This window comes from Poecilia latipinna, unplaced genomic scaffold (genome assembly GCF_001443285.1).
Source record: "Poecilia latipinna isolate Pla-1442-1.1 unplaced genomic scaffold, P_latipinna-1.0 Scaffold1672, whole genome shotgun sequence".
Taxonomy (NCBI): domain Eukaryota; kingdom Metazoa; phylum Chordata; class Actinopteri; order Cyprinodontiformes; family Poeciliidae; genus Poecilia; species Poecilia latipinna.
Genome location: NW_015114288.1, coordinates 220,784 through 244,427, shown reverse-complemented (window position 1 = coordinate 244,427; position 23,644 = coordinate 220,784). Strand labels below are relative to the sequence as shown.

The window sequence follows — 23,644 nt, the reverse complement described above, 5'->3', positions numbered from 1 at the left end:
CTCCATTTGTGGATCGGCAGATGGAGTGTTTGGCGTACGGTTTTGTGATTTGGTGGCGCAAAATACTGTACACTATAAACAACTAGGTAAATAAATCCTAAAATGTTAATGTTACTCGTTGATTCAATTTGGTGATCTCATTTGCCCTTTATTCATTATTTTACATACGACCCTACAAGAGTCACCACGACTGATTATTGTGCCTAATATTCTGATGTTATTTTCGTCCGTCTTTATTTTTCGTGTCGTTTCCGTATTATTTTCCACGGTCACAAGGAGCAGCTTTATAATTGCTGCGGTCCCTTTAACTCCAATCTCCCGCGTTCCAACTTAAGCGGAAACAGAATAGCATTTTTTTCCCCTCTATTTAAGCGCGCCAACAAGGACCGTTCAAGTGGGTCTGTTTGGGTTCATCGGGTTCCACAGAGCAGGCTGCTGGCTTTTTTCTGTCATCTCGCTGGTCTTCGATTAAAATGCCGGAGGAAACGTCCACAGCGTCGGGTTCTGGAAGGTAAATTAATCGTTTGTAATTGTTTACTGCCGCCACAACAACACAAAAAATGGCTAGCGCGCTTTTAGCTTGTTCCGGCGGTAATGTTTACGGTATGACACGTAGCTGTTTAGTGGAGCGTGTTAATAGTATAGACCGTCTGTTAGGAAGACGGTATATTTTTTCTCGGTGAAGTGATATTTTGTTCTTAACGCCATCGCCGTTATCACTTAGCACTCTTCGGCTAACTGGCTAGCAGCCACGAGACGCTAACAACAATAAGGCGTCGCCATCGCTTTCGGTTGTAGATGAACTCTACCAAGTCAGCAATAAAGTTTATTGTCTCGGGTAATGATTTGTTTTTGCACTCCCGTAGCGCCGAGGAGAAGCCGTGCTCGTCGACAGCTGCAGCAGAAACGTAAGTGTAGAGTCCGCAAACTTTTTTGTGCTTCTATGAACTAATCCCTGAATATGAAACCTCTTTATGTGCATGTCTTCCCTCCTCACAGCTCCGGTGACGTTATGGAGGAGGCTAAAAAGCTGATCGGCACGGGCAAACGGCATCTGGTGATGGGAGATGTAGTTTCTGCCGTCAATGTCTTCCAGGAAGCCTGCAGCATGCTGTAAGTCTGCATAGCAAAACGCGTTCAAATAAATATGCATGCTGAAATGTATATAATATCACCTGGCAGTTAGTGCAGCTAACTGATTTTAGAGTAAGTATTGTTACAATTTCTGTAATTTTCACCTCATTTGTTCTTCTGCAGGGCTGCAAAGTATGGGGACACAGCAGATGAATGTGGTGAAGCCTTCTTCCTTTGTGGGAAGTCTCTGTTGGAGCTTGCAAGGTTTATTATTATTATTACATACTACAAATATCTAAAGGACTACATTGAACTTTTTTTTGCACATTTTGTTATGTTTCAAAGCATTTAATCTCAACACTTCTATTTGATTTATCACAATATTAGAAGAACTTCCTTTTTTTCCTTTTGGTGAATAAGTTGAATGTATCTAATAAGGATGCACTGATATGAAATTTTGCCCGATAGTTTATAAATTTCCCAACGGTTTCAATACCTTGAAAATAAAAATAATCACACTTCAGTTAAAAACCCCACATTGTTACACTGAATCACTTCCACAAACAACAATATGTCAAACACTGGTTACCAATGTTTTTCTTATCAAACTGATATGTTGAAGTGCTAACATGATCCTATACCATTGTTGATGCAAATATGTTGCATATTTAATGGTGCTAACTGTTTTTAAGAGATTAGGTGTTGCTAATCTCATTGAGTATCTGAAAGGAAAAATGTCTTTGTGTTGTAGCTAAGAAGCAGAAATTAATTTTTTAAAGCGTTAACATGCTGATGCTAATTTCGGACAGATCTGTCTCGTCTTCAAGAACTCCCTAAATTATAATAAAATGTTTCAATACTCAGAAAATTTAAGTCCCAACGGTAAAACTGATATTACAACCAACTTAAGGCTCAGTTATTCTGATCTCTGCATGGCTTAGTGGATGGAGTCTATATAAATGAAAACAAATTAAACTTATTTGCTGAAATAACTTTTATTTATGACTCTACTGCTCCGTCTCTGAATGTCAGCAAACTTTTATGCTTTTTGCATGATTTCTCGATCAAGTAGGAAACGGATGAAGTCCAGTTTGGGTTGCATCAAACTGTTTTTGAATTTTAAAAAAACCATAACTTGCAAGTAAAGTTTGGTGACATCTCTTGGTACTACGTGTCTGACAGTTCTGCAGTTCATAGTTAACTTCTAAATGTAACTTCCTGGTGTGCATTTCTAATCTAATCGTGTTTTGTGAACCAGGATGGAGAACGGTGTCCTTGGCAACGCCCTGGAGGGAGTCCCAGAAGAATCTGAGGAAGAGGAGCAGCCCAAAAACCCAAACCTGGAGAGTGCAGACAACATTGATGGTCAGTTTACTTCACTGTCATTTTGATCCATGAGCTTAAGTCATTCATTTCTAAAATGTTTTCGCAAAGAGTAATCAGGTGTCTGACTTAAACTGATCTTTTCTGTACATTTCTGCTGAGATAATGTCTAGAAATCAAATGTTTACCACTCTGGTGCAGAGAAAACTAGAGAAGAGCTGCGAAAGCAGGTCTATGATGCAATGGCAGAGAAGGAAAAGATGAAGGTAGAGCCTAAAGAGGAGGTGAAAAATGAAAACGCCGAGTCAGAGGAGCCTGAGGCAGGAGAAACCTCAGCTTCTCCTGAGGTTGGAGAGGAGGAAAGTTCTGTCCAAGCAGCCGAAGAGGTCAGAGACGCTTCAGCACAAACTGTGAATGAAGAGGAGGATGAAGGAATTGAAGAATCAAGTGCAGAGGCTGAGCAGACTGACACTTCAGAGGGTAGTAGCTGTTTAGAGACAAAGCACTGGTGTTTTAAACCTTTTATGTGAAAACATCCCACATGGTGAGCGGAAGGGAGACACTGGTGTGAGGCGCGGAAACTCTTTGGTTTTTATGCTTTTCTGAAACCGTTTCAAATCTTGTAAATCCTTTAACTTGTTTTTGTTTTTAAATTTCAGATGATGACGACGATGACGATGATGAGGACGAAGAGAACAACGCACAAGATAACGTGAGCTCCTGTTTAAAGAAACCTGCAATTTCTGGAATATTTTACATGAATAGAAATTATTTAATGTCCCTTTGGGATCAAAGTATTCTTAAATTTTGAAATGCTTTCAGGAAGAGGAGGATGTTGGGAATTTGCAGTTGGCTTGGGAGATGCTTGAGGTGGCCAAAGTCATTTTTAAAAGGCAAGTGTGTTTTTATTCATGTGGAAAAGTCAAAGTACAGATCTGATTTTTCTCAATGATTAGATTAATCCTGTTTTAGCCTTTATTTTGAGAACCTGTTAATAAGTTTCTCTCTTCTCTGCAGAAAGGAAAGCAAAGACGACCAGCTGATGGCAGCACAGGCTTATCTGAAACTGGGTGAAGTCAGTGCAGAAACAGGTAAACTGCAGAACTAAACGGCTCACAGTGGCATCATCTGTCTCCACTGCGGGTCTAAAACGTCTTTTATTTCCAGGAAACTATCCTCAGGCGCTAGAAGACTTCCAGGAGTGTCTGACTTTGCAGCTGAAGCTGTTGCCGCCTCACTGTCGCCTGCTGGCCGAGACGCACTACCACGTTGCTACGACGCTGGTCTCCATGGACCAGTACAACCAGGCCATCCAGCACTACAACAGCTCCGTAAAGGTCATCGAGACGCGCCTAGGTATGAACAGTTCGTTCTTTTTATTGAACCGCAGAAATGACGAAAACTGCGCCCAAACTTTTCTTTTCTCCCAGTTAGAAAATACAAATATATAATTGTAAATCATTTCTTTTACCTGAACAAAAAGGAATTTTTGTGCTTATTATTTGACTTTTTTTAGGTTTATGAAATGTTTGTAGTTTATTCCCAGCAATCAAAATTATAATTTTCGTTAAACTTTGCTTTAGTTCCTATTATAAATGGACGGGTGTGCCAAAGTCTGTTGAGTAAAAACTTGCAAGTCTTACTTTGGTTAGAATAATAAAAGGCTAATTAAAGAGAAATTCTTTGTTTTGCATAATATTTTTTAGAAATGTTATGTACTATTGTTTATAAATGTATAAGTAATTATACATTTAAGGATAAGAATGTGAGGTTTAAGTGGAAATAATTGAGGAGTTCATCTGGTGTGTGGAGATTTAAATGGGCAGGAATTTTTTTGATTTTCTGCCCAGGAGTAAAAAAAACTGCCATGGGAAGTTTTTTTTTTATATATATATATCCAAAATAAGTTATGAAAAATTGTTTTTGTTTCCTTCTAGTTGGTGTTTTGTTCTCAGACTAGTTGGGATAAACATCAAATTGTTCCTACAGTTTCTTTTTCCTCATGCTGTTTCATGTATAAAACTATAACAGTACATTAACGAACAAATGATTTCATGTAATGGTAAATTGAAGAATTTTTCCTTAATTGTTTAAAACAACATACCATGACCGTCTGCATGTGTACAGGGCCTAGGTGTTGCAGTTTTTAAACTTTGGCAGATTAAATATCCTCATTGTCTGGATAATTAGCCCCTCTCCCATTCTGAAGCTAACTTTAGCTTCATTGGGTCTTGTTTTTTGCAGCCATGCTCCAGGAGGTAATTGACGCGGCGGCTGGAGATGACGCTGCAGTAGAGGAGAGAAATGAGCTGGAAGAACTCAAACAGCTTCTTCCTGAAATCAGGGAAAAAGTGGAAGACGCCAAGGAGAGCCAGAGGACGGCCAGTGCTGCCTCTCAGGCGATCCAGCAGACACTGGTGAGTAAACTGGTCATGAATCAACAGCGATGATGCACAGAGGAAGGTTGGTGCTAAACTGATCTCTGGCAGGGAACTCCCTCTACTTCATCAACATTCCCCTGTGAAAATGGCGGCCCGTCATCCTCGACTGCTTTTGCATCGACCAGTCAGGTAAAGCGTCACCGCCTGCGTTTCCATTAATGAAAATACACAAATTAAAATTATGGGAATAAATTCACTTAATGGAAACAGAAATTTTGAGAAACTTTGTTAGGTTTTAGATTTTTCAGGCATATCAAAATAATGTAGTTCATAAAACTGTAATGGAAACGAGTCATGTGACCAAGAACCGGATGTTACTACTGGCAGAAACCGCAAATAAAACAGGAAGGAGTTGGAGCATCATGTTTTTAATAATTCATCATGTGGACAAGCTTATTTTTACTTTTATTTTATATAACAGAAACACTGCAATTGGAAAACTGCGTTCTAGCAGAAAATGACAAAGACTTGTATGCATTTATAATTTAAGTGCATCTGTTTCTGACTGAAGCTCTTACTAAACTGTCTTTGAGCCTGAAGCAATCATAACTACTTTTCACTTTTAGATTCCAGTAAAAACATCTGAAAGTGCTTCATCTTCCAAAGCCGTGTCGGATATCTCTCACCTGGTTAGGAAAAAGGTAAAACTTTAAATCTGTAATTCAACATTTTTGTTTTGTCTTCCAGGATCATAACAGATTTTTTCTTTTTTTTTGTGGAGAAAAGTGTAATCATGATTGCCTGCTTTGTTTCTGGTTTGTGGCCATGTTGCTGTTGGAGATAGTAGAGGTTTAGGCGTGGTTTGGCTTGTTGCATGTCTTGGTGTTTGTCTTGTGGCAGGACTTGGTGCTAGAAGCTGAAACTTGCTTTGTGTGCATGAATAAATGGTGTGATTGGCTGCTGCTTCCATTTAAATCAACCCGATTGGTTGTTCTCCGTCAATTGCTGCTGTGTTCAGAAGCTTTCGGTCTCCATTTGTGTCTGTCCAGAGGAAACCGGAAGAGGAGAGCCCAGTAAAGGACACAGATGCTAAGCAACTGAAACAGGAAGCCACAGTTAATGGCAGCGGTGACTCTAGTGCCAGCAACAGCAGTGAAACCCAGGAAGGAAAATCAAAGGAGGCGAGTGATAGGCCCGTCTTACCGCGTCTACTAAACTCAGGAAACGTGTAGCGGTTCCACTAATCTGTGCAGTTGGATTTCTAGAGTTAATATTTGCTTCTGGTGGGATTCCCAGCTTCTTGGAAGGCATGAAATGGTTTTAGAAACTCCAATTAGGTCAAAATTGTGTATTTTTGCCATTCAGAATAGATGGCTGTCTTGGTTTCTTTTTAAGGTCTGTTTACTCAGATTTGTCTTGGTGCTCATCATTGTGGCATCAGCTATACCCAAGCCTGTCACAACGAACAAATCAATTGCACAACAAAATAAAACTTCTAAATTTATCATTTTTCTCTCTTTCTACCCAAATTGGTCTTCAGGTTGATTCATTGGTCTCAACTTACCTTTTCTCAAGTAAAACTTTTGTTTACAGAATCTTCATAATTCATTTTATTAATGTGGTATTTAGAATGTCTTCCATTTCCAGTGTTTAAATGTTAGAATTTGAAGTTTATTGGTCTTTTGAGACTGGTTTCAACACCTGAGTGAAGTTGCCCCCCCTCCTTATTCAAATTAGTCAAAACTGGTGTCAAACGTTTATACAGCAAAAATGTAAGTTTGTGCTGCTATGATTTTTAAAGCTTTTCAGAAATGGTCATTTTTAAAATGGAAACATTTTTATCTTTAAGATGATGGCAGCACAAAAATTTCACACAAATTTTGATTTAATAAAAGTGGGCAGGTTGACCTTTAAACTTTTATCTTCAAAGCCAAAGCGGCACGAGCAAAAATAAAATCATTTTGTTGCACAAAAATTGACTGACATCAATTTTGTCTGACTTAAAGAAGGTGGTGGGCCAGCTTCACTCGGGTCTTAAACGGCCTCAAAATGACAATATTATCTTGTATCGCGATAACTTCTGGTTCAATTTATCATGCAGCAAAATTGGCCAGCTCTATCTAAACGGGTCATCTTGGAATAACCTATAAGACTTCAGTAAAGTTTACCTATTAAGCTGAACTAGCAGCCACCTGACCTTAACCTGCTTGTTTCCTCCAGTCTGTCTCTGTAGAGTCTTCCTCGTGACCGCCTTGATCCTCTTCCTCACTCTGAAACCAGCACAGCATGCCTCTCCAGCTCCTCACATCCAGTACTCTTGTTTCTGTAAATAACTCATTTTCACTGATTTGTCTGTCAAGTTTTTGTATACTTGTGGTAAAAAAAAAATAAAGAATTTGCAGATGTAAATATGACTTTTTTTCTGTGTGGATATTCAGCTGCAACAAAGCAAATTTCCTCAAAGGATTTTATCTATCTTGTAAATTTGGTAATTATAAATGTATTTGCCATGATATATCGCTCGTATTGAAAACATATTTCTCATTGGGTAAATTTTCATTATTGTAGCATAAGGTTAGACCTGGGCTGGCGAGATGTCCAAATAATGAAGAAAAAAAATATCTTCTGGGTTGATTTTAAACATTTGACATGATTCATGGAACTTGACAAAATATGGAATTGCATTTTTTTTTCTGCATATAGAAAATGGTTCTGCTTCAAAAGTGGTGGGTGGCACTCATTTTGGATTCCAGTTCTGTAGCAGAAAATATTTATAAACTGAAGGAGCCAGTTTATCACAAAGTCCATAAAATGCCAAGATGCATCTCCTGATTTTTTTAAAGTGCATTTTCACATTAGTTTGGATGGCTGACATTTTCAGCCATCCAATAAACCTTAATTGGTCAACTAGTGTATTAAAGCCCCAATTAGAAAGTGTTTTGGCAGGATTGTGGATTTGTGATTGCAGAGAGCAGGCTAGTACAACTCAACTTGTGAATTTATTGGCCAAGAAATGGCTAATTAAGTAGCTTCTGAAGCTACTTAATAAACCACAGACTGCATGGCAGTTCTAAACTACAGAGGTTTGTGCTTAGGATGGATTGCTGGGACTGTAAAGTGAGCTAATGTTGAACTTGAGACCAAATTGCCAACTTACGGTTGCTAAATTATGGTTTTAAAGACCGTAGCAATGGCGAGTTGCTAACTTGTACTCTGAAATCCCGTAAGTTAGCAACTCACCGCTGCTAACTTGCGGCATTAGCATCTTGGGTATGTTAGCAGCTGCTAACTTACGGCATTAGCATCTTGGGTATGTTAGCAGCTGCTAACTTACGGCATTAGCATCTTGGGTATGTTAGCAGCTGCTAACTTGCGGTTTAAGAGATCGCAAGTTGGTAACTTATAGCTGCTCCCGTTAAAACGTACCGTTTTACCGTTAAAGGTAGTTTACTACCATTTAATAAACCCAAGATCAGGCATAACGTGAGATTAGTTTGTGAAACAATATCTCAAGCTTTCAGTATTTTACACGGCCAACCTGAATCCCTCGTCTTATGATTGATAGAATATGGCGCAGCTGCTAACTTTATAAGATATGACCGCTCAATTCAACTGCCAAGTTAGGTAAAGACGACATTAATCAGAGAAACGGTCAAGAAGACTTTGAATATCAAAGCGATGCAGGGATCAGGTGGAAGAACGTTCACTGGACAAAGATTAGTAATACAGTTTATGGATTAATGAAGAAAAACGTAAAAAAAAAATAGCAAATGTAGGAGGAGGTTTGGGGAGATGAGAAATTGTTTAATTTTAAAGAACATTCATCCCCTTCATGCTACTTTGTGTTGACCTAAGCAAGGTGTTAATACTAAGATAGTTGCTGGGTAAAGAAGAAAATGATTCGGTTGTGTTTTAAAGTTTAATTTTTGTGGAGGAAGAGGACTTTACAGTGTTTCTCTCCATTGCTGATTTATTAAAACATTTCTTCTGCTTCAGGAATGGCCTCCTTGCTTAGTGAGAAGATTTTGCACAATAAACAAAATTCTAACTGGTTGATGAGGTGACCCCCGTTTCTGCCCTCTGTTGACGCAGTTTTATTATCAGTTCAGATAATTAGTGCACATTTTTCAGAGAAATGAACCGAGACCAGGACTCCCTGTACTCATAAGTATTCACAACAACATCAACACGAGCTGCATCTCTGATCAGCAGCATGTTTACATGCCACTCAGCTGTAATATCAAACTGATTCTGATGTGAACTTTGACCCCTTAAAATGTTAAGTTTTCCCCTCCCTAACAGTTGGGGTAACATCCACTCCAAAAGAGAAAACTACAGCGTATCTGGGCCTTTGCAGAAGGAAAAGGGGAAGGAGTACATTTCCAACAAAAATCTTTGAGATTGGTCTCAAAAAAGTTGTAGACAATTTGAGTTATAAAATAATAACATTTGCTAGAAAAAAATTTAAATGTATTTTAAATGTCAAAAATGTGTCAAAAAAAAACTAAGAAATTTCTAATTTAATCAGAAAATTTTCAGAAAAATTTTAACTTTTGAAACTGACATTTTTATGTTTTTCCAGCAATTGTTTTTACTTTTGCACTCAGAATTTTATTTTATTTTTTTTGATTGTGTGTGGCCCCTGACTTCAAATCAAGAAAGATACAAACTTTCCCCCCAGTGCGGGTTTTTGATATGGATGGAGACTTTCTATCTTCAATTAGGACAAAACAAGCAAAATCTTCCTACAATAGAAAATATTGGCTGTAACACAAATGATTTCTTTTTTTTCTCTTAGAGAACCAGTAACTTTTACTCTAAAGCAAACTTTGCTTCAAATCTGCTTTTTCATTCATTTAATAAACTTGGATAAATACAGCAGGCATTTTCAAAGAGGGTAACCTAAATCCTGATTTTATTCATCAGAATTGATTACATTTAGTTTTTCCTCCAATTGATATATAGAAAATTAGAAAACTTGTTTTCAATAAAGTAAATTTTTGGATCTAGAGTAATTTACATATCTTTTAATTGTTTAGTTTATTGTTGAGAAGGTAAATAAACATTTTTTGGCCCATCAACCATAACTGAGTAAATAGCATGGCCTGCATTCTTCTCCTAACATTTTGGAACATGTATTTGAAGCTGTGTGAACTGCACAGGAATAACAAAACACATGACTGATCCTCTGAATCATCTGTTTGCTTAAGAAAACGAAAAGAAGTAGAGAAGGTTCCCGTTTGAACAGATTACTATCAGAATAATTCAGCAAAACAAAGACGTTTCACAAGCGCTGTTTGCGCGTACAGTGCAACACGCCTGTGACATTTAAGCCTCCTTTGTTTCCAGAGGATGAAGGAGAACGTTTGACAGTCGGAAGCAGCTTGCAGCATTTGTTCCTCAGCGTCTCCCTCTTCTGCTCCAGCTGCTGATTTATCGTATCTATCAGGGCAGAGTTGGCTCATATGGAACGTGGCCAATTCTCCCCGAATCGCTCGCTGTGGCCCAGCTGATGCCCGCTTGCCTTAAGAATGCCTTTAGAAACGGATTAATTTACGCTCTCATATCTTAGAGGGTGAAGGAAGATGCTTATGTCCTTAAAATGTGCTCATATTTTCACTGCTTTTGACCAAAATGGCCTCCTACCGTCACTGGGTGATGAGTTTTTTGGAAAAGTTGGTTTACAATTGTTTCCCAAATGAAGAATAGGAGCATAAAAATATGACTTACAGAGCCAGGAATGGTAAAATCCCCGTTTTTGAATGTTATTCTGTTCTCCTTTTTACTTCCCATTTAATGTTTTCTTTCTGATCTTTGTCAAAAAGGATTTACGCCAAAATAATGGAATAGTTTAGAAGAATTTAAAAAAAAAAATCTGATTTGAATTGTGGGTGCAGCAAAGTCAGCTTTTCAGTAAAAAAAAAAGTCTCTGGATAAACTTGGTGTTTACTTTTGTTAAGGCTTAGTTATAAAAAGACAGAATACTTTGTGGTGTTCTTTACATTTTCTTGTGTAAGAAAATAAAGTTGGTAACAATTTTTCCCCTGATTACAAATTAAAAGTCTCCATCTGTGTGTACGGGCCAAGTTTGTACCATTTTTTTAAATGTAGCTGGGGCCGCACAAAGCCAATCCAAGGGCCACAAATGGTCCCCGAGCCACACTTTGGACTCCCCTGTCTCAACTAAACATCATGGAACTAGACACGATATCAGGAAGTCAGAAAATCTTACAGTTTAGAAGTCCATCCTACCAAATAGTAAGTATATGATGTGAACTTCTGAATTTCTAGAATGTTAAAAATATATATATATTTTTGGAAAGCCCTAAATCAATAAAGGACCTTTGTTAGATATTGGGGGGAGGGAGGGAAATTTAGTTAATCTATAAAAAGTATTTCACCTGTTTTAAAAAAAATCTTTTTAATAACATTAAACCTAACTTAGTATATACTTTAGAACATGACAAAACTAAACTTTAAAAGACCGCCCAAAATGCTTTGTGTGTGTTCGTTTCATTGTGAGGACAAAAAGCCAACGGAGGGAAACACGGAGCAACTGCGTCAATGAAGTAGCTAAATATGCTAGTGCGGGTTATTTGCGGCCATTTCTTCAAGTCATCATTCCTCTTCTCAGTATCTGCAGGTAACGAAAAAAACAATATTTACACATTTATGCTGTGACAGCTGGTATTCAAACATATTTAATAGCTTAAAACCTCTGACGAAAGCCGGTTAGCCAGTTGCTAACATGTAAACAAATGGCGGTTCCGGTTTGCGGCGGAAGTCGCGCCCATAATTCAGGCTGGGAATAAGGTGGATATAAATGTCTGGTTTAAACTGTAAGTTTGGCATGCAAAATATTAAAGCTTTGGAGATGTTGAGGAGACAGGAAATATATTTATTTTAAAAAAAACTTGCCTAAATAACATCTATAAGGTTTATTTGTTTTTGACAAAACATTACTGTTGTGTTCTAAAATTCCTTTTGAAATTTTTAAGCTGTACATGAAATGATAAAATAAGAAAAGACATACGCAGTGAAGGCTAAGTGAATTGTCTTGTTTTATGTAACATTCATAATCATCTATTTTATATGATAGCAGGGACATGAGGATGCCACTGCAGGGTCTTAAATCAGATGTGTCTTTCACAGTATTTTAAACACAGCATGTTTAAAGCTGCGGTTTAGAACTTTTATTTTTAAAATATCTTTTACATATTTGTTAAAACTGTCACCATGTTGTGACAGTATGAGACATAATCTGAGAAAATAAATCAAGCTTCTCCCTGAGCTGCTATGGCTGTCTGAAGAAATCCACTGCTCCCAGTCAAAAACAAGCAATCAGAGCAAGGAGGAGGGGCTTAGCGCTGTCAATCATCCTTGTGAAGGTGCTGCTAAATATGCTAATTGAGGAGAAACAACAGGAAAATCATTTATGTGCCATCATCAGTAGGCATGCTAACTAGCATTAGCATTAGCATTCATGACAGGTTCTGCTGACGGAAAAAATTCTAAGACCCGCCTCCTGGCTCTGATTGGTTGTTTCTAGTTGAGAAAAGGCAGATAAGCCTGATTTTTTTATCTGTCACATAATATACTGTCACCATACAGTGACAGTTTCAGCAAATAAGTAAAAAAGTAAATTTTGTATGACAGTCTGTCTGTGCTATTTGTGTAACACATTTCAGTAGCAAGGCAGTTGAAGGTGCTTTACATTATAAAACCACAAAATTACTAAGTTATAAAGAAAACACTGTAACAAATATTACATTTTGATGAGTGCCATCAGCAAAATCATACGCATCAAAAGCGACTTTTAGTCTTGATTTGTACCTTAGAAGGTAAATGGGATGGGATATATATACATAGATAGATAGTTCTAAAGATGAGCGCACTTTTACATCTGTGGAGAAATGTTTGACCTGGAGTTCAATTCAGATTTTTATTTTTGTAAAATTCCAATAAAATACAGTCTATGATGGGACAAAACGTGAAAATGTTCAGAGATTTATCAAAGCACTGTAGTTTGCTTTCTGAAACAATTTCTCCTCCTTTCCTGATGCCGTAATGTTCCTGATCAACACCGAGACGCCGCTCCTTCCTCAGAGCTGAAATATTCAACATCTATCCACACTTCTGACAGCCGGAGAGAAAGAGCAAGTTGAGGACTTGAACTCATCTCTCCTCTCTCCCACTTCTCTGCAACATCCACTGCTGACAGTCTGTTGCTAAGCAACTGTAAAATAAAGCAGTGGGCTCTGAAGTCAGCGCGAGAGAAGAGGAAGAGAGTTCACAAGTACTGCAATACACTACTGTTTGTTTAGCTCTCTGCATGATCCCGGCACATCTCTCGGTTCCCATCTGTAGATCCACGATGACTTGTGACTTCTGGTTGTCGGACGGCCAGCCAATCAGGGCCGGCTGCGAGGCGGGCTCATCGGTTCCCTAGGCTACCTGTGTGATTGACGTTCAGCCTCCTGCAGCGGAGCGCGCGGCGGTGTATCACTGATGCTCCTGCTTCCCGGGAGACAGTGGAGAAATCTGGAAGAGAGGAGAGCCGGAGAGAAAACACAAGAGCAAGTGGAATGCTAATTATTTAAAGTCCTTCAGGTTTTTCCTCCTGCTCTCTTTGCTGGAAAGATGAAAGCTGCAGCGCAGGAAGAAGCCGGCTGAGGGGAAGGATTCCCAAAGAAGAGGGATTTGTTGGTAAGAGAAGAATCACAACACTTTCTTTTCTGTTACCTGTCCTTGTCGTCACTGTGCATTACCAGGTGGCCTTTTGGCTGGTGTGTTATCTATCTGTGTGTGTGTGGGTGAGACAGAGAGATTTTCTGCATACTGCGTGGCTGGAGAACGGGTTTGGTGCTAACCCGTATCCTGCATGAAGCTTGTGTTACAGTGTCAGTCATGCCTGTGCTTTAGCTGAGTCAAGGGGAGCTCCCCTATATGAGCATATAGGAGCCGGAGGGATTTAAAGCAGCTCCATCCATCGGTACGCGGATACAGTTACAGCTTAGGCCAGGATTTCTAGGGCTTGTCTACTGTGTCTGCATAAGAGGAGGAGTATTAATTACATAACACTTCATTTACACTCTTCTGTCAGTTCTGTGCAGCTTTAAGCTCTCCCTTTGGTCCAGAAAAGGTTTTTCTCTACCTGCTATAAATGAACCAAAACACTTTACTTTTTGAGTCTGAAGGAATCTGGATGTTTTTCTACAGAGGAGGGCAGAGAACCCCAAAAAAATTATAAAAGTAAGAGTAAAAAGGTATTGGTAAAAAGTCAAGTACTGATCAATAATTTAATATTTAAAAATTACATAATCAGGCAAGCTACAATATAAAGTTAAGTGGAAATTTTGGTATTTTAAGGACCAAAATGACAATAATTTATATAAACAACAACAAAAAAAAAAAAAAAAAATCAGGCAAAAGAAAATGTTTCCAGATCAGTTTTTTAAAATAAAAAACTTATGAAACTTTAACAAAAACTGCAGATGTGTCTCTGTGTCTGTTAAAGTTTTGGTTAAAACATGTTTGTTTTTCATTCAGTGGGTAGAAAAGCCAGAAATTTTGCTCAAGTAAGAGTAAAAATACTCCTAAAAGTTCATTTTTCAAAAAGATTACTCTTTTAAATGTAACTGGCTACTACCCAACTTTGGTACTGAGCAACTGATCAAATTATCAGTTATTTAATATTTAAAAATTACATCAGACGGACCAAAATATAAAGCTAAGTTTAAATTTTGGTATTTTAAGGATGAAAATGACAATAATTCATATAAGTAGCCAAAAACAAAATCAGGCAAAACAAACGTTTTCCAAATCAGTTTCTTTCAACAAAAAGCTTTAGCGATACTTCATAATAAAATTACTCAAGTAAAAGTAAAATTACTCCTAAAAGTGCATTTTTTCAAAAGTAGTTACTCCAGTAAATGTAACTAGTTCCTTCCCTCTCTGTCTTTCTGGCAGTATGTTTTTGCGTCCCATTGGAGTGTGTGTCAGCGAAGCGGCGCCAGCAGTCGCTGAAACCTCTATTAGTTACTTCGGGTCAGGCGACAGCCGGGCCCTCTTTGCCCTCGGGTCTCGGCACCGTCAGGGCGTTCACGTTCTGCTTGGCTGCTGTCACGCCAAAAGTCGGCTTTCTGACCACCTGAGGACGGCTCACATGCTTTCAGACCAGGTGTGAAAACTTTTAGCACCCTGAAGGGTTTTTTATTACTTTTTTCCCTTAAATGTCTGAATGTAAGCTTCTTCCACTCTGGCTTTTGTCCGTTTAGAAATTCATGAGAGACGTTAGTTTTCCGCCACACATATAGATAAAAATAGAAGAGTGAATGTAAAAGTATGCATGATTTCTTTAGCCCTATGAAAGCTCCAAGGTCGTTTGGCTGAGAAACAAGCCCACACCATTACAGATCCTCTACCGTACCAACCAGTTTAGCATCACCAGACACATTTGGACAAGTTGCAGCCAAAGAGCTACAATCTCAAATTCAAAGCAAATTCAGATTCAAAAATCCTTCATTAATCCCAAAGGGAAATTAAATGATGTTGTAGTTCATCAGTTATTCAAAGAGTTATTGAAGATGGTGATGGCTGTTGGCAGGAAACATTTCTACAACTCCAGTTGAAATCATGATGACATCACAGAGGACTTATTGTGCAAAATTAGCATTTTGCACGTTTCTGTACTTCCATTTGCATTTCTACTAATTCTAAAATCAAACTAACCCAGCTGGTTTTTGAAAAAAGTTAACTATTTTTGGTGTCTGGAAAATGAGTCATTTAAAAAACCTTCTGAATATAAATTGACAAATCAGCAGGCGACGCCCCTCTCCTGGTAACCCAAGCAAAGCTGGTTGGTTTTACCGCTGTACAATGGCTGCTGGAAAAGACAAGTGTTTTGTTGTCGTCTTACAATGCAGAAACCTCCTGTTGCTGCTTTTCAAAGATGTACAATTGTATAACTGCACTTCTGTTGTACAGCCATTTCCTCGCAGCCGCTTATTTAGGAAGTGACAGGATGTCCTAAAATGCTAAGGCTGACAAAAAACTCAAAATCTCATTATCTATGAATGATTTTGTGGAAAAAATGTAACAAAAATGTTGGTTGTAACTCTTGGACCTTTAATATAACTGCATTAATTTATATTTTTGACTACTTCTGCAGTAGTTACGGCTTTCTTTGATGTTGTTCTTTAGTGAAAACTTTGGATATTTTATTGCTATTGTTGCCATCCTCTACTGTGCATGTTGGGAAAATATCCAGCATTGCTGAGCACAATTTCAGTCATGTTAGCAGCTGTGTTTTTAAACTAATTTCTTACTAATGAAGATCAACACGTATCTGAATGACATGTTCTCTCTTTTCCATTTTGGGCCTTTCCATGGCATGAAAATGAAATAAAAGTTTCCAGACACTGATTAACATTAAGAAAGAAAAGTAAGTTATTGATAATAACTGATAGTGATTTTGTTAAAAACATTAAAAATGGATTTTCCCCACAATTTTCCATAAGTACACTCACATTACAGCATCAAATTTTGATTCTAAATTTTACTAACAGTCCTCAAGCATTTCTCCACCAAAACCTTCAATAATCTATTTAAAATAGCTTAACACAGCTAATAAATCCATGTTTAAGCAGTGGGTTGGTATAAACGTTCTTATCTTTGAAAAACAAAGATGTTCCTGTGCAGATAGAAACACCTCCTACAGCGTGGAGACATTTCTATTTTAGCCATCTTCATATCTGACTCACGCTGTTCATAAAACTCTTCTCCATCTTGTTTCCACAACATGGCAGCTCAGCAGGGTTTCCGGTTTATTTCAGCTATGTAGCTGTTTGGTTTGCAGTTTTATTTCCGTTTATCTGGGATCTTACTGTACATCCAGATCCTATCTGCGTAATCTGTGCAATCAATCCATCGGTTACCAGCTCGGCTGGAGTCTGCAGGCTTCCTGTTTGCTATCTGTGAGAGCTAATTAGGTATTCCATAGTGTTTCAGGAGCTACATGCTGGAGGTGTTGGAGCTGCTGCCTGTTTGCCTGCCTGCGTAGGAGGAAACATCTCATCTTCTGAATCTCTCCGTCTACTACACATACAAACTTTTAGGGAGTCGTTTCTGCTTCGTTAGAACAGGAAAGTAAGAGGAGATGAGTCGAAGATGGAAGGACATGAGTCGGATTTGAGCCTGCGTGATTTTCACCTCGGCCCACGGATTCGCTGGGATGGCCCTCAGCCGAGAGAAACAGTAACGCAGGTAATCCGGCGATTACGGCCTGAGCCCCGGTAAACCGCAGAGTACTTCCACAGCAGAGCTGAGGGATTGGCCGGATTCAGTCGTGTTTTAGTAAGCCTGTTAAATCACACGATGACAGTGTGTCATTGACTGAGTGTAAGTGCCAACGTGGTAACAGGAGGTGCAAATATCTTCCTATCTTGTGGTCAGTTTATAACGGCGTCACTCAGAAATCTGATATATAGAGTAGCTGTAAAGGTTTACACAACCCTCTGACCATGCCTGGGTTTTAACACTTTAGAGCTTTTTCCACTTGTAATGAGACATTTAAACTGTTAATCTGAAAACAAAAGAGGCGCAATAACCTGCTGCACATCCTAAAATCTGACTTTGGTAGGAGTCTGTCAACAGCAGTTATCTTGTTTTAGTAATGTAGCTTCTCCAAGAGTCTCAAAGTGTGAGGACATTTTGTCTGCAGGGTTCTTCAGGTCAGATTTAGGATTAGCCATTTTGACTCTTTAAATATGCAGAATGTAACTTCAATAAATAATACCTGGATATTTGACAGATTTTCTGTGAAAAAATTTAAGCTCCTCTGCCTTCTTCCAGTGCTACCAATCAGAGCCTGGAGAAGGGTCTTAGCGCTGTCAATCACCCTCCTAGTGGCGCTGCTCAATCCCCTTTGCTCTCTGCTGTGCTGCAGATAATAGCCTATCCTGAATGCTAAGGCTAGTTAGCACAAATGAGTTATTTCTGCACCATTAGCACATTTAGCAGCAAGTACACGAGGGTGATTGACTGCACTAAGACCCTCCTCCTGGCTCTGATTGGTTGTTTTTGTCAGGGCAGGTGCATTTCTTGGAGTAATTCAGGGAGGAAGAGGAGGAGATTGATATTTTCACAGATTATTTGTCAGAACATAGACACAGTTTTAACTAATATGTAAAAATACATATTGTTTTTTTATAAAAGTTACATACTGCAGCTTTAATTCTCTTCTTACGAAGTTGTTCTTTTTATTCGGACATATGCTTGGACTTAATCTGACAAAATAAAACATTTCTTTGTTTTAATGCATTAAAAACATAAAGGTTTTGAATCAGAACTGACTGGCATTTCAAAATGCCTCAGTGGTGTCAGGTTCCCTTCATCGATGGCCAGCGTCCTTAAACCCTTAAATGGTTTGTGCTTCAACAATCCTGCAGCTGATAATTATGCCAATCGTAGAACTCTGTAGAACGAGCTGCTTGCTATAATTATATTTCGTCCATTTGATTTTTGCCATGTTGGACCAAAAACAAATGGACTGAACTGATATACAGTTTGTCATATTAAAGATGAGGAAAGTTTGGCATTGTGGAGAATCACAACTTCAGTTTTTATGCTGCATCAATCAAACTAAATGATTTTTTTTTTTTGGTACCAAATGAGGCATCAGTTCTCTGCAACCCTTCAAGTTAAAAGTGAGTTTAGATAATGGATATGCTGGTAGATGAGTTATCATTCTAACAATGAAGAGCTAAATCTTTCCCATTTTACCTCTGCCAGTTTTGAAATACAGCAAATCTATAAAACTTTTAAAATAATAGGCTAATACGTTAGCCTATCATCAGTTTTCATGTCAATATCAAATATTTTAGATATTATTTTAAATTCAAATGTATTTAGTCTTTAAGTCTTTAGATTTGACACATTAAACTTCCATCTCATCCTGCTGTTTTGATTTCAAGTGGCAGGCTAAGGCAGGGTGTCCAAAGTGCGGCTCGGGGGCCATTTGTGGCTCTTGGACTGATTTTTTTGTGGTCCCCAAGTGCAATTCAAAAATGATTCAAATTTGTTCCGGAGATGCAGATGGAGACTTTTAATTTGTAATAAGGGTGGAAATTGTTACCAACATTATTTACTTACACAAGAAGTATAACACAAATCTTTTGTCTTTTTATAACCAAGTTTTAACAAAAGGTAAAACCAGGAGGCTTTTACTGAAAAGCCAACTTTACTGCAGCCAAATCAGCTTTTATTCTTTCTTAAACTTGGAAAAATATAACAAGCTTTTTGAAAGAAAGTGACCCAAATCCTGTTCTTATTACTGAAAGAAATGTATCAATAAAAACAAACTGAAAACTACATGTTTATCTTTTAATACGGCAAACATGCGAAATCTGCTACTTACGGCATATTAGAGCCATTGTAGGGAAACAAGTAGTAAATATCTGCCAAAAAACTCAGATATTTTGAGAGTAATCTCAGAAATTTTCTATGAAAAACAATGAAATTTGCTAGAAATTTATTTTTATATCAGAGATTTTCTACAAAACAAACTGGAAATTTCTTAATTTCAAATGTTGAAAATTTTCTTTTGAAAGATTTTCTAGAAAATGTTCAAGCTCTAGAAGATTTTTTAAGGTTAATCACATAATTTTTCATTTTGGCAGAAATTTACTCCTTTTTTTCTTTCAACAAAGACCCAACAATAAAAACCATACAGCTTTATTTACTTGTTTTTAGGCTGGGTTATTTTCGGTCCACTTTTGAATCTACAGTTTTGGCCCAAAAAGTTTGGACACCCCTGGCAAAGGCCTACTTCCAATAATACTCCCAGTCACAGGGTGGCGCCAAACACACAGCAGACGACAAAAACGGCAGGTAAGATTATGACAAAGAATTAAAAAACAACAGAGGCTATTTTAAATAATAGAATAAGGAGAAGGGATGCAAAACAGCTTGTTGCTAATTGGTTCTCTTCTTCCTCTCCTCTTCTAAGCAGCGGTGCAGCACATTATTGCCCCCTAGAGGTTGTAATGAAACTCCATAAACACATTTTACATGTGGACCAACAGCAGGTCACACATGTAAAGGTGTTTATAGACTTTTTCTGTTAAATTTTGGGACCTCAAGGCGATACTCAGGACCAGATCTGGACATCTTAATTAACCCTGTTTGTTGAAGTTTTCTTAAAACTGTGAAAAATCGGATTATTGATCAACTAATTAATTTGGAAAAGTACCTGCTATTTCCCCTCCTGCTGTGTTCAAAGAAATTATTGGACATGCAGTTTCTCTTTCCATTAACAACTCTTAAATCAAAGCCAAGATTCTGGTTACATTCCTACTCAAACATTGTTTTTTAAAAATACACATATTTAATCATTTGTTTCGTTGATGATTTAATGTGCTCCAGTGGCAAAGCATTAAAAAGATGCCTCCCAAAAAAAATAAATAAAATGGACACTTTGAAGAAGCAGGCTAGTTCAGCTGCAAATCACCAAAGTCATTATTACTGCATCAGCCTTGGAGCAACAACCACAAGTCTATAAATATCTGCTTGATCTATATTTTCAACTTCAGCTGCTTCAAGGACTTTGTCCCTGTGAGGTCAAAGCTGTATAAATACGTTTCTTAATAATCCCAGCACTTCAACTGGTTTCTTTCTTTCTGTTTGTACCTACAGAAACTGATTGGTACCAATTTTATTTTGATTGTTTCTTAATTGGTTTGAATTTCATTTCAAAGTGCTCTGAACCTTTTGACATGACTGCAACATAAATCAGACGAGTTTACTCAAATTAATAACATATGTGGTTATTTAAATTTGATTGCTGCACATTATTACCTAATCAATAAGTGGAGCTGTTCGGTCTCCAACCAAATCAAGACTTTACAGAATAATAAATAACATCGGTTTACATGTATTTCTGATTACTTCTTATTTTTTTTTAGACGACTGAGCCTGGGATGAATGTCTCATTTCAACACACCCTGCTGCATGGGAGAATAATTTTAAAGTACGGGGGTGGTGGCAGCTCTGAAGTTTTACCAGATTATTACGAGCAGATAATGTTTCCTGGGAGAGTGATATCGCTCTTGTGTTTTAGTAACTTGCCCTATCGCTGGCCGCATTACACGTCTCGCCAGAGGAACTCTTGTCATAATTGCCAGCATAAAAGTAACATCACTGATTGCTAATTACCAGGAAGGAAGTCTTTTAATGCTTAACATAATGTGATTTCTGCCAATTAGAACTGACATTTTGAAATTGCCAGTGAAACTTTACACGACAACTGCAGTAATAAAAACTCCAGACTCTTTTTGTCCTCGCTACATGTGGTAATAACTAATAAAACATTTAAGGCTGATAGCCTGAGGAAGTTTGACTATTTACTTTATTAAATGTGTTAATGCTTTATAAGACCTCATACATCTATATTTAAAAAAATCATGATAAATTACATCTCTAATAACAAACTGCCAGCATCATTGATCCAAGATAATAAATAAATAAATAAATAAATATTTAATAAACGGTCCCAGATGTTTGTTTTTTTTAACCTTATTTTTACAGTAATAACAATATGGCAGCTTTTCTAACTTCCTGCAGCCACCAGCTATGCAGTAGTGCTAATGTTAGCTTGTAAACGGAAGCAAATGGAGGTTACTGAAATCTGAATTTTAGTTTTTATTTCTGTCCTCCTATATAAGAGTGTTACAGATAGGATTTTAGCAACGGCTTTAAAGCAGCAGTATGTAACTTTTTTTTTTCTAAATATACTTTTTACATATTTGTTAAAATTATGTAGTGGTAGTGTAATATGATACAGATAATCTGTGAAAAGATCAGGCTCTTCTAAATCTTCCCTGAGCTACTAAACAACCAATCAGAGCCCAGAGGAACGTATTAGCGCTAATGGTGAAAAAACAGTGATATGTTACCAGAAACCTGTTTTTATCTGTGTTCATTAGCAGCCATGCTAACTAGCCTTAGCATTCATGACAGGCAATGCTGATTGAAAACGCTAAGGCCCGTCTCCTGGCTCTGATTGGCTGCCTCTTTCAGGGGAGCTAGATTTTTTCACAGATTATCCGTCTAATGCCATACTGTCAAGCCATGGTGAAAGTAAAAAGTAAAAAAAAAAAATTAAATACTGCAGCTTTGGATTTTGTTGGACTTCCTGCACTAAAATACTTTTATTAAGCATGTCAAATTGCTAATATTTAACTGTAACAGATAAAACTGTAGTTTTCTTTATATGGCCTCATAATGAGCAGTTTCAGGAGAGTCCATTAACTCGATTTTACAAACAGGGAGAAAGTCTTCTATCAATAGAGAGCAAGTATTTAAACCCCACCACTTGAATGAACCGGTCCCTGACCTCATCTGCTAGTCAAAACCTTCCCAAAGGTTATTATCTGAAGCTCTCCAGAAGAGAAATGAAGTTTCTCCAAAGATTAAAACTAGTTTCCCATATTATTAATAGCCTGTGTTGGTATCACGGAGGATGAGCTGTCTTTCAATATTTGTGATTTTTATTTCAGACCATATTCTCTGGAAAATGATCACCAGCTGTTATGTTGTTTTTGTTTGTTTTTTGCCAACTGCTATAATTAAAAGATTTAGAAGTTGCCAATTATTTATTGATTTAATGTATTTATTTCAAACAGCTTTTTAAAAACAAGAAATAAGCAATTGGTAGACAGAGAAAACATGTGCATGCAAAACCAAGAACAAAAATATTTGTTTACCGCTACTTTTCTGTTTGAAAAGGAGTAGGAAACAGTGAACACTTATTTAATTCTTCCCCTTATTTCAATTTAATGAAATCTACTCAATAATTATCAATTCATCTCCAATGTGAGGCTACGTTCACACTGCAGCCCGAAGTGACCCAGTTTTTTTGCGACCTGTATCTGATCTTACTACAGTCTGAACAACACAGGTCGGATTTCTTTTCGAATAACCACTTGGATGTCCGATACGTAGCCGATCTTTTCAAATATGACCTGAATCTGAACGGTCAGATTGCATTCATCCCATAGACATCAATACGTAGACGCCTCATGCAGCGCTGAGTCCTACGTAACAGCGTCCGCCATCTTCTGTGTGGCAGCAGGGCGATCGGAGCTCCTTAAGTTCTGTTCTGTGTGTTTCAACCGTTTTATGAAACAAACTGGATTCACTGGCATTACCTTTTACAGGTAAGTATAAAAGATCAGAATTTCTTGACTTTGCAGCCAGAAATTCGCTTCTAAACAACCAAGAAATATTTCCTATGTAGCTAAATTGGCCCGAAATAACCGCTGATTGTTAGCGTAGCAGCTAACGTTTTCACACTGTTTTCTAATGAGAGAGCTGATGAGAAACCGCTGTTAGATGGAAGTTTATTAAAAAACCAGAGGATTTAGTAAGGAAAGATCAGTCAGGATCAGAGCTGGAGCTGCTGTTCTTCAGTCTGTTTCCAGCTCAGCTTCTCCATGTCGGGATTTAGCTATAAAGATGCTACGAGTCAGAGCCCAACATGCTGGAAATGTCTTTTTCTGAATGTCAAGGAAACAAATATTTTCTATTACACTTTTATAATTTCTCTTTTATCCTTGGCTTTAGCCTGTGAACCAGGACGTATCAGAAGTCATTGAGTTCTCCCAGTGTGACCAGCAGACTGAAGCCTGTGACCAGTGCTCCCAGTTTAATAAATAAATGTTTTATTCTTTCACTTTGTGTATTTTTAAATATCTCAATCTGAAGTAATAGTGTATTAATACAGCTTATGTAATGAAATAAAAATAATTTACTCTGTAGAAAAGGGTATGGTTGTGTAGGAGATTTTCTATGCACCCTGAACGCATCAC

General features: G+C 37.7%; 1 protein-coding gene and 1 long non-coding RNA gene across 6 annotated transcripts in view; both read left to right on the top strand.

Annotated features, from left to right (window-relative positions):
• The first annotated feature begins 337 nt into the window (after nucleotides 1-337).
• nasp (nuclear autoantigenic sperm protein (histone-binding)) lies at nucleotides 338-7,187 on the top strand. Of its 5 annotated transcripts, XM_015059960.1 has the most exons (15): nucleotides 338-511; nucleotides 867-908; nucleotides 1,000-1,113; nucleotides 1,258-1,338; nucleotides 2,333-2,439; nucleotides 2,599-2,877; nucleotides 3,057-3,109; nucleotides 3,220-3,290; nucleotides 3,415-3,488; nucleotides 3,565-3,753; nucleotides 4,642-4,814; nucleotides 4,887-4,967; nucleotides 5,405-5,479; nucleotides 5,828-5,959; nucleotides 6,999-7,187. In XM_015059960.1, the coding sequence occupies exons 1-15, from the start codon at nucleotides 474-476 to the stop codon at nucleotides 7,023-7,025; spliced, it is 1,536 nt and encodes a 511-aa protein (XP_014915446.1). In that variant the 5' UTR covers nucleotides 338-473; the 3' UTR covers nucleotides 7,026-7,187. The 5 variants fall into 5 exon arrangements, with proteins under 5 accessions (XP_014915446.1, XP_014915449.1, XP_014915448.1 ...); XM_015059963.1 differs by lacking the exon at nucleotides 2,599-2,877 and having other exon boundaries at nucleotides 3,060-3,109; XM_015059962.1 differs by lacking the exon at nucleotides 2,599-2,877 and having other exon boundaries at nucleotides 339-511.
• A 5,460-nt stretch (nucleotides 7,188-12,647) lies between these two features.
• LOC106964434 (uncharacterized) overlaps nucleotides 12,648-23,644 on the top strand; it is a 28,311-nt gene continuing 17,314 nt past the window's right edge. The window contains exons 1-2 of the long non-coding RNA XR_001428424.1: nucleotides 12,648-13,484; nucleotides 16,780-17,042. This is a non-coding gene — a long non-coding RNA (uncharacterized LOC106964434). The remainder of the gene's footprint in view (nucleotides 13,485-16,779; nucleotides 17,043-23,644) is intronic.

What these genes read in the sequence shown, in the direction of transcription:
- nasp (XM_015059959.1), top strand. Translation starts at nt 799, where the DNA reads ATGAACTCTACCAAGTCAGCAATAAAGTTTATTGTCTCGGGTAATGAT. An exon ending in TCGACAGCTGCAGCAGAAAC is followed by an intron (nt 909 to 999) that starts GTAAGTGTAGAG and finishes CCCTCCTCACAG; the next exon opens with CTCCGGTGACGTTATGGAGG. An exon ending in AGGAAGGAAAATCAAAGGAG is followed by an intron (nt 5,960 to 6,998) that starts GCGAGTGATAGG and finishes TGTTTCCTCCAG; the next exon opens with TCTGTCTCTGTAGAGTCTTC.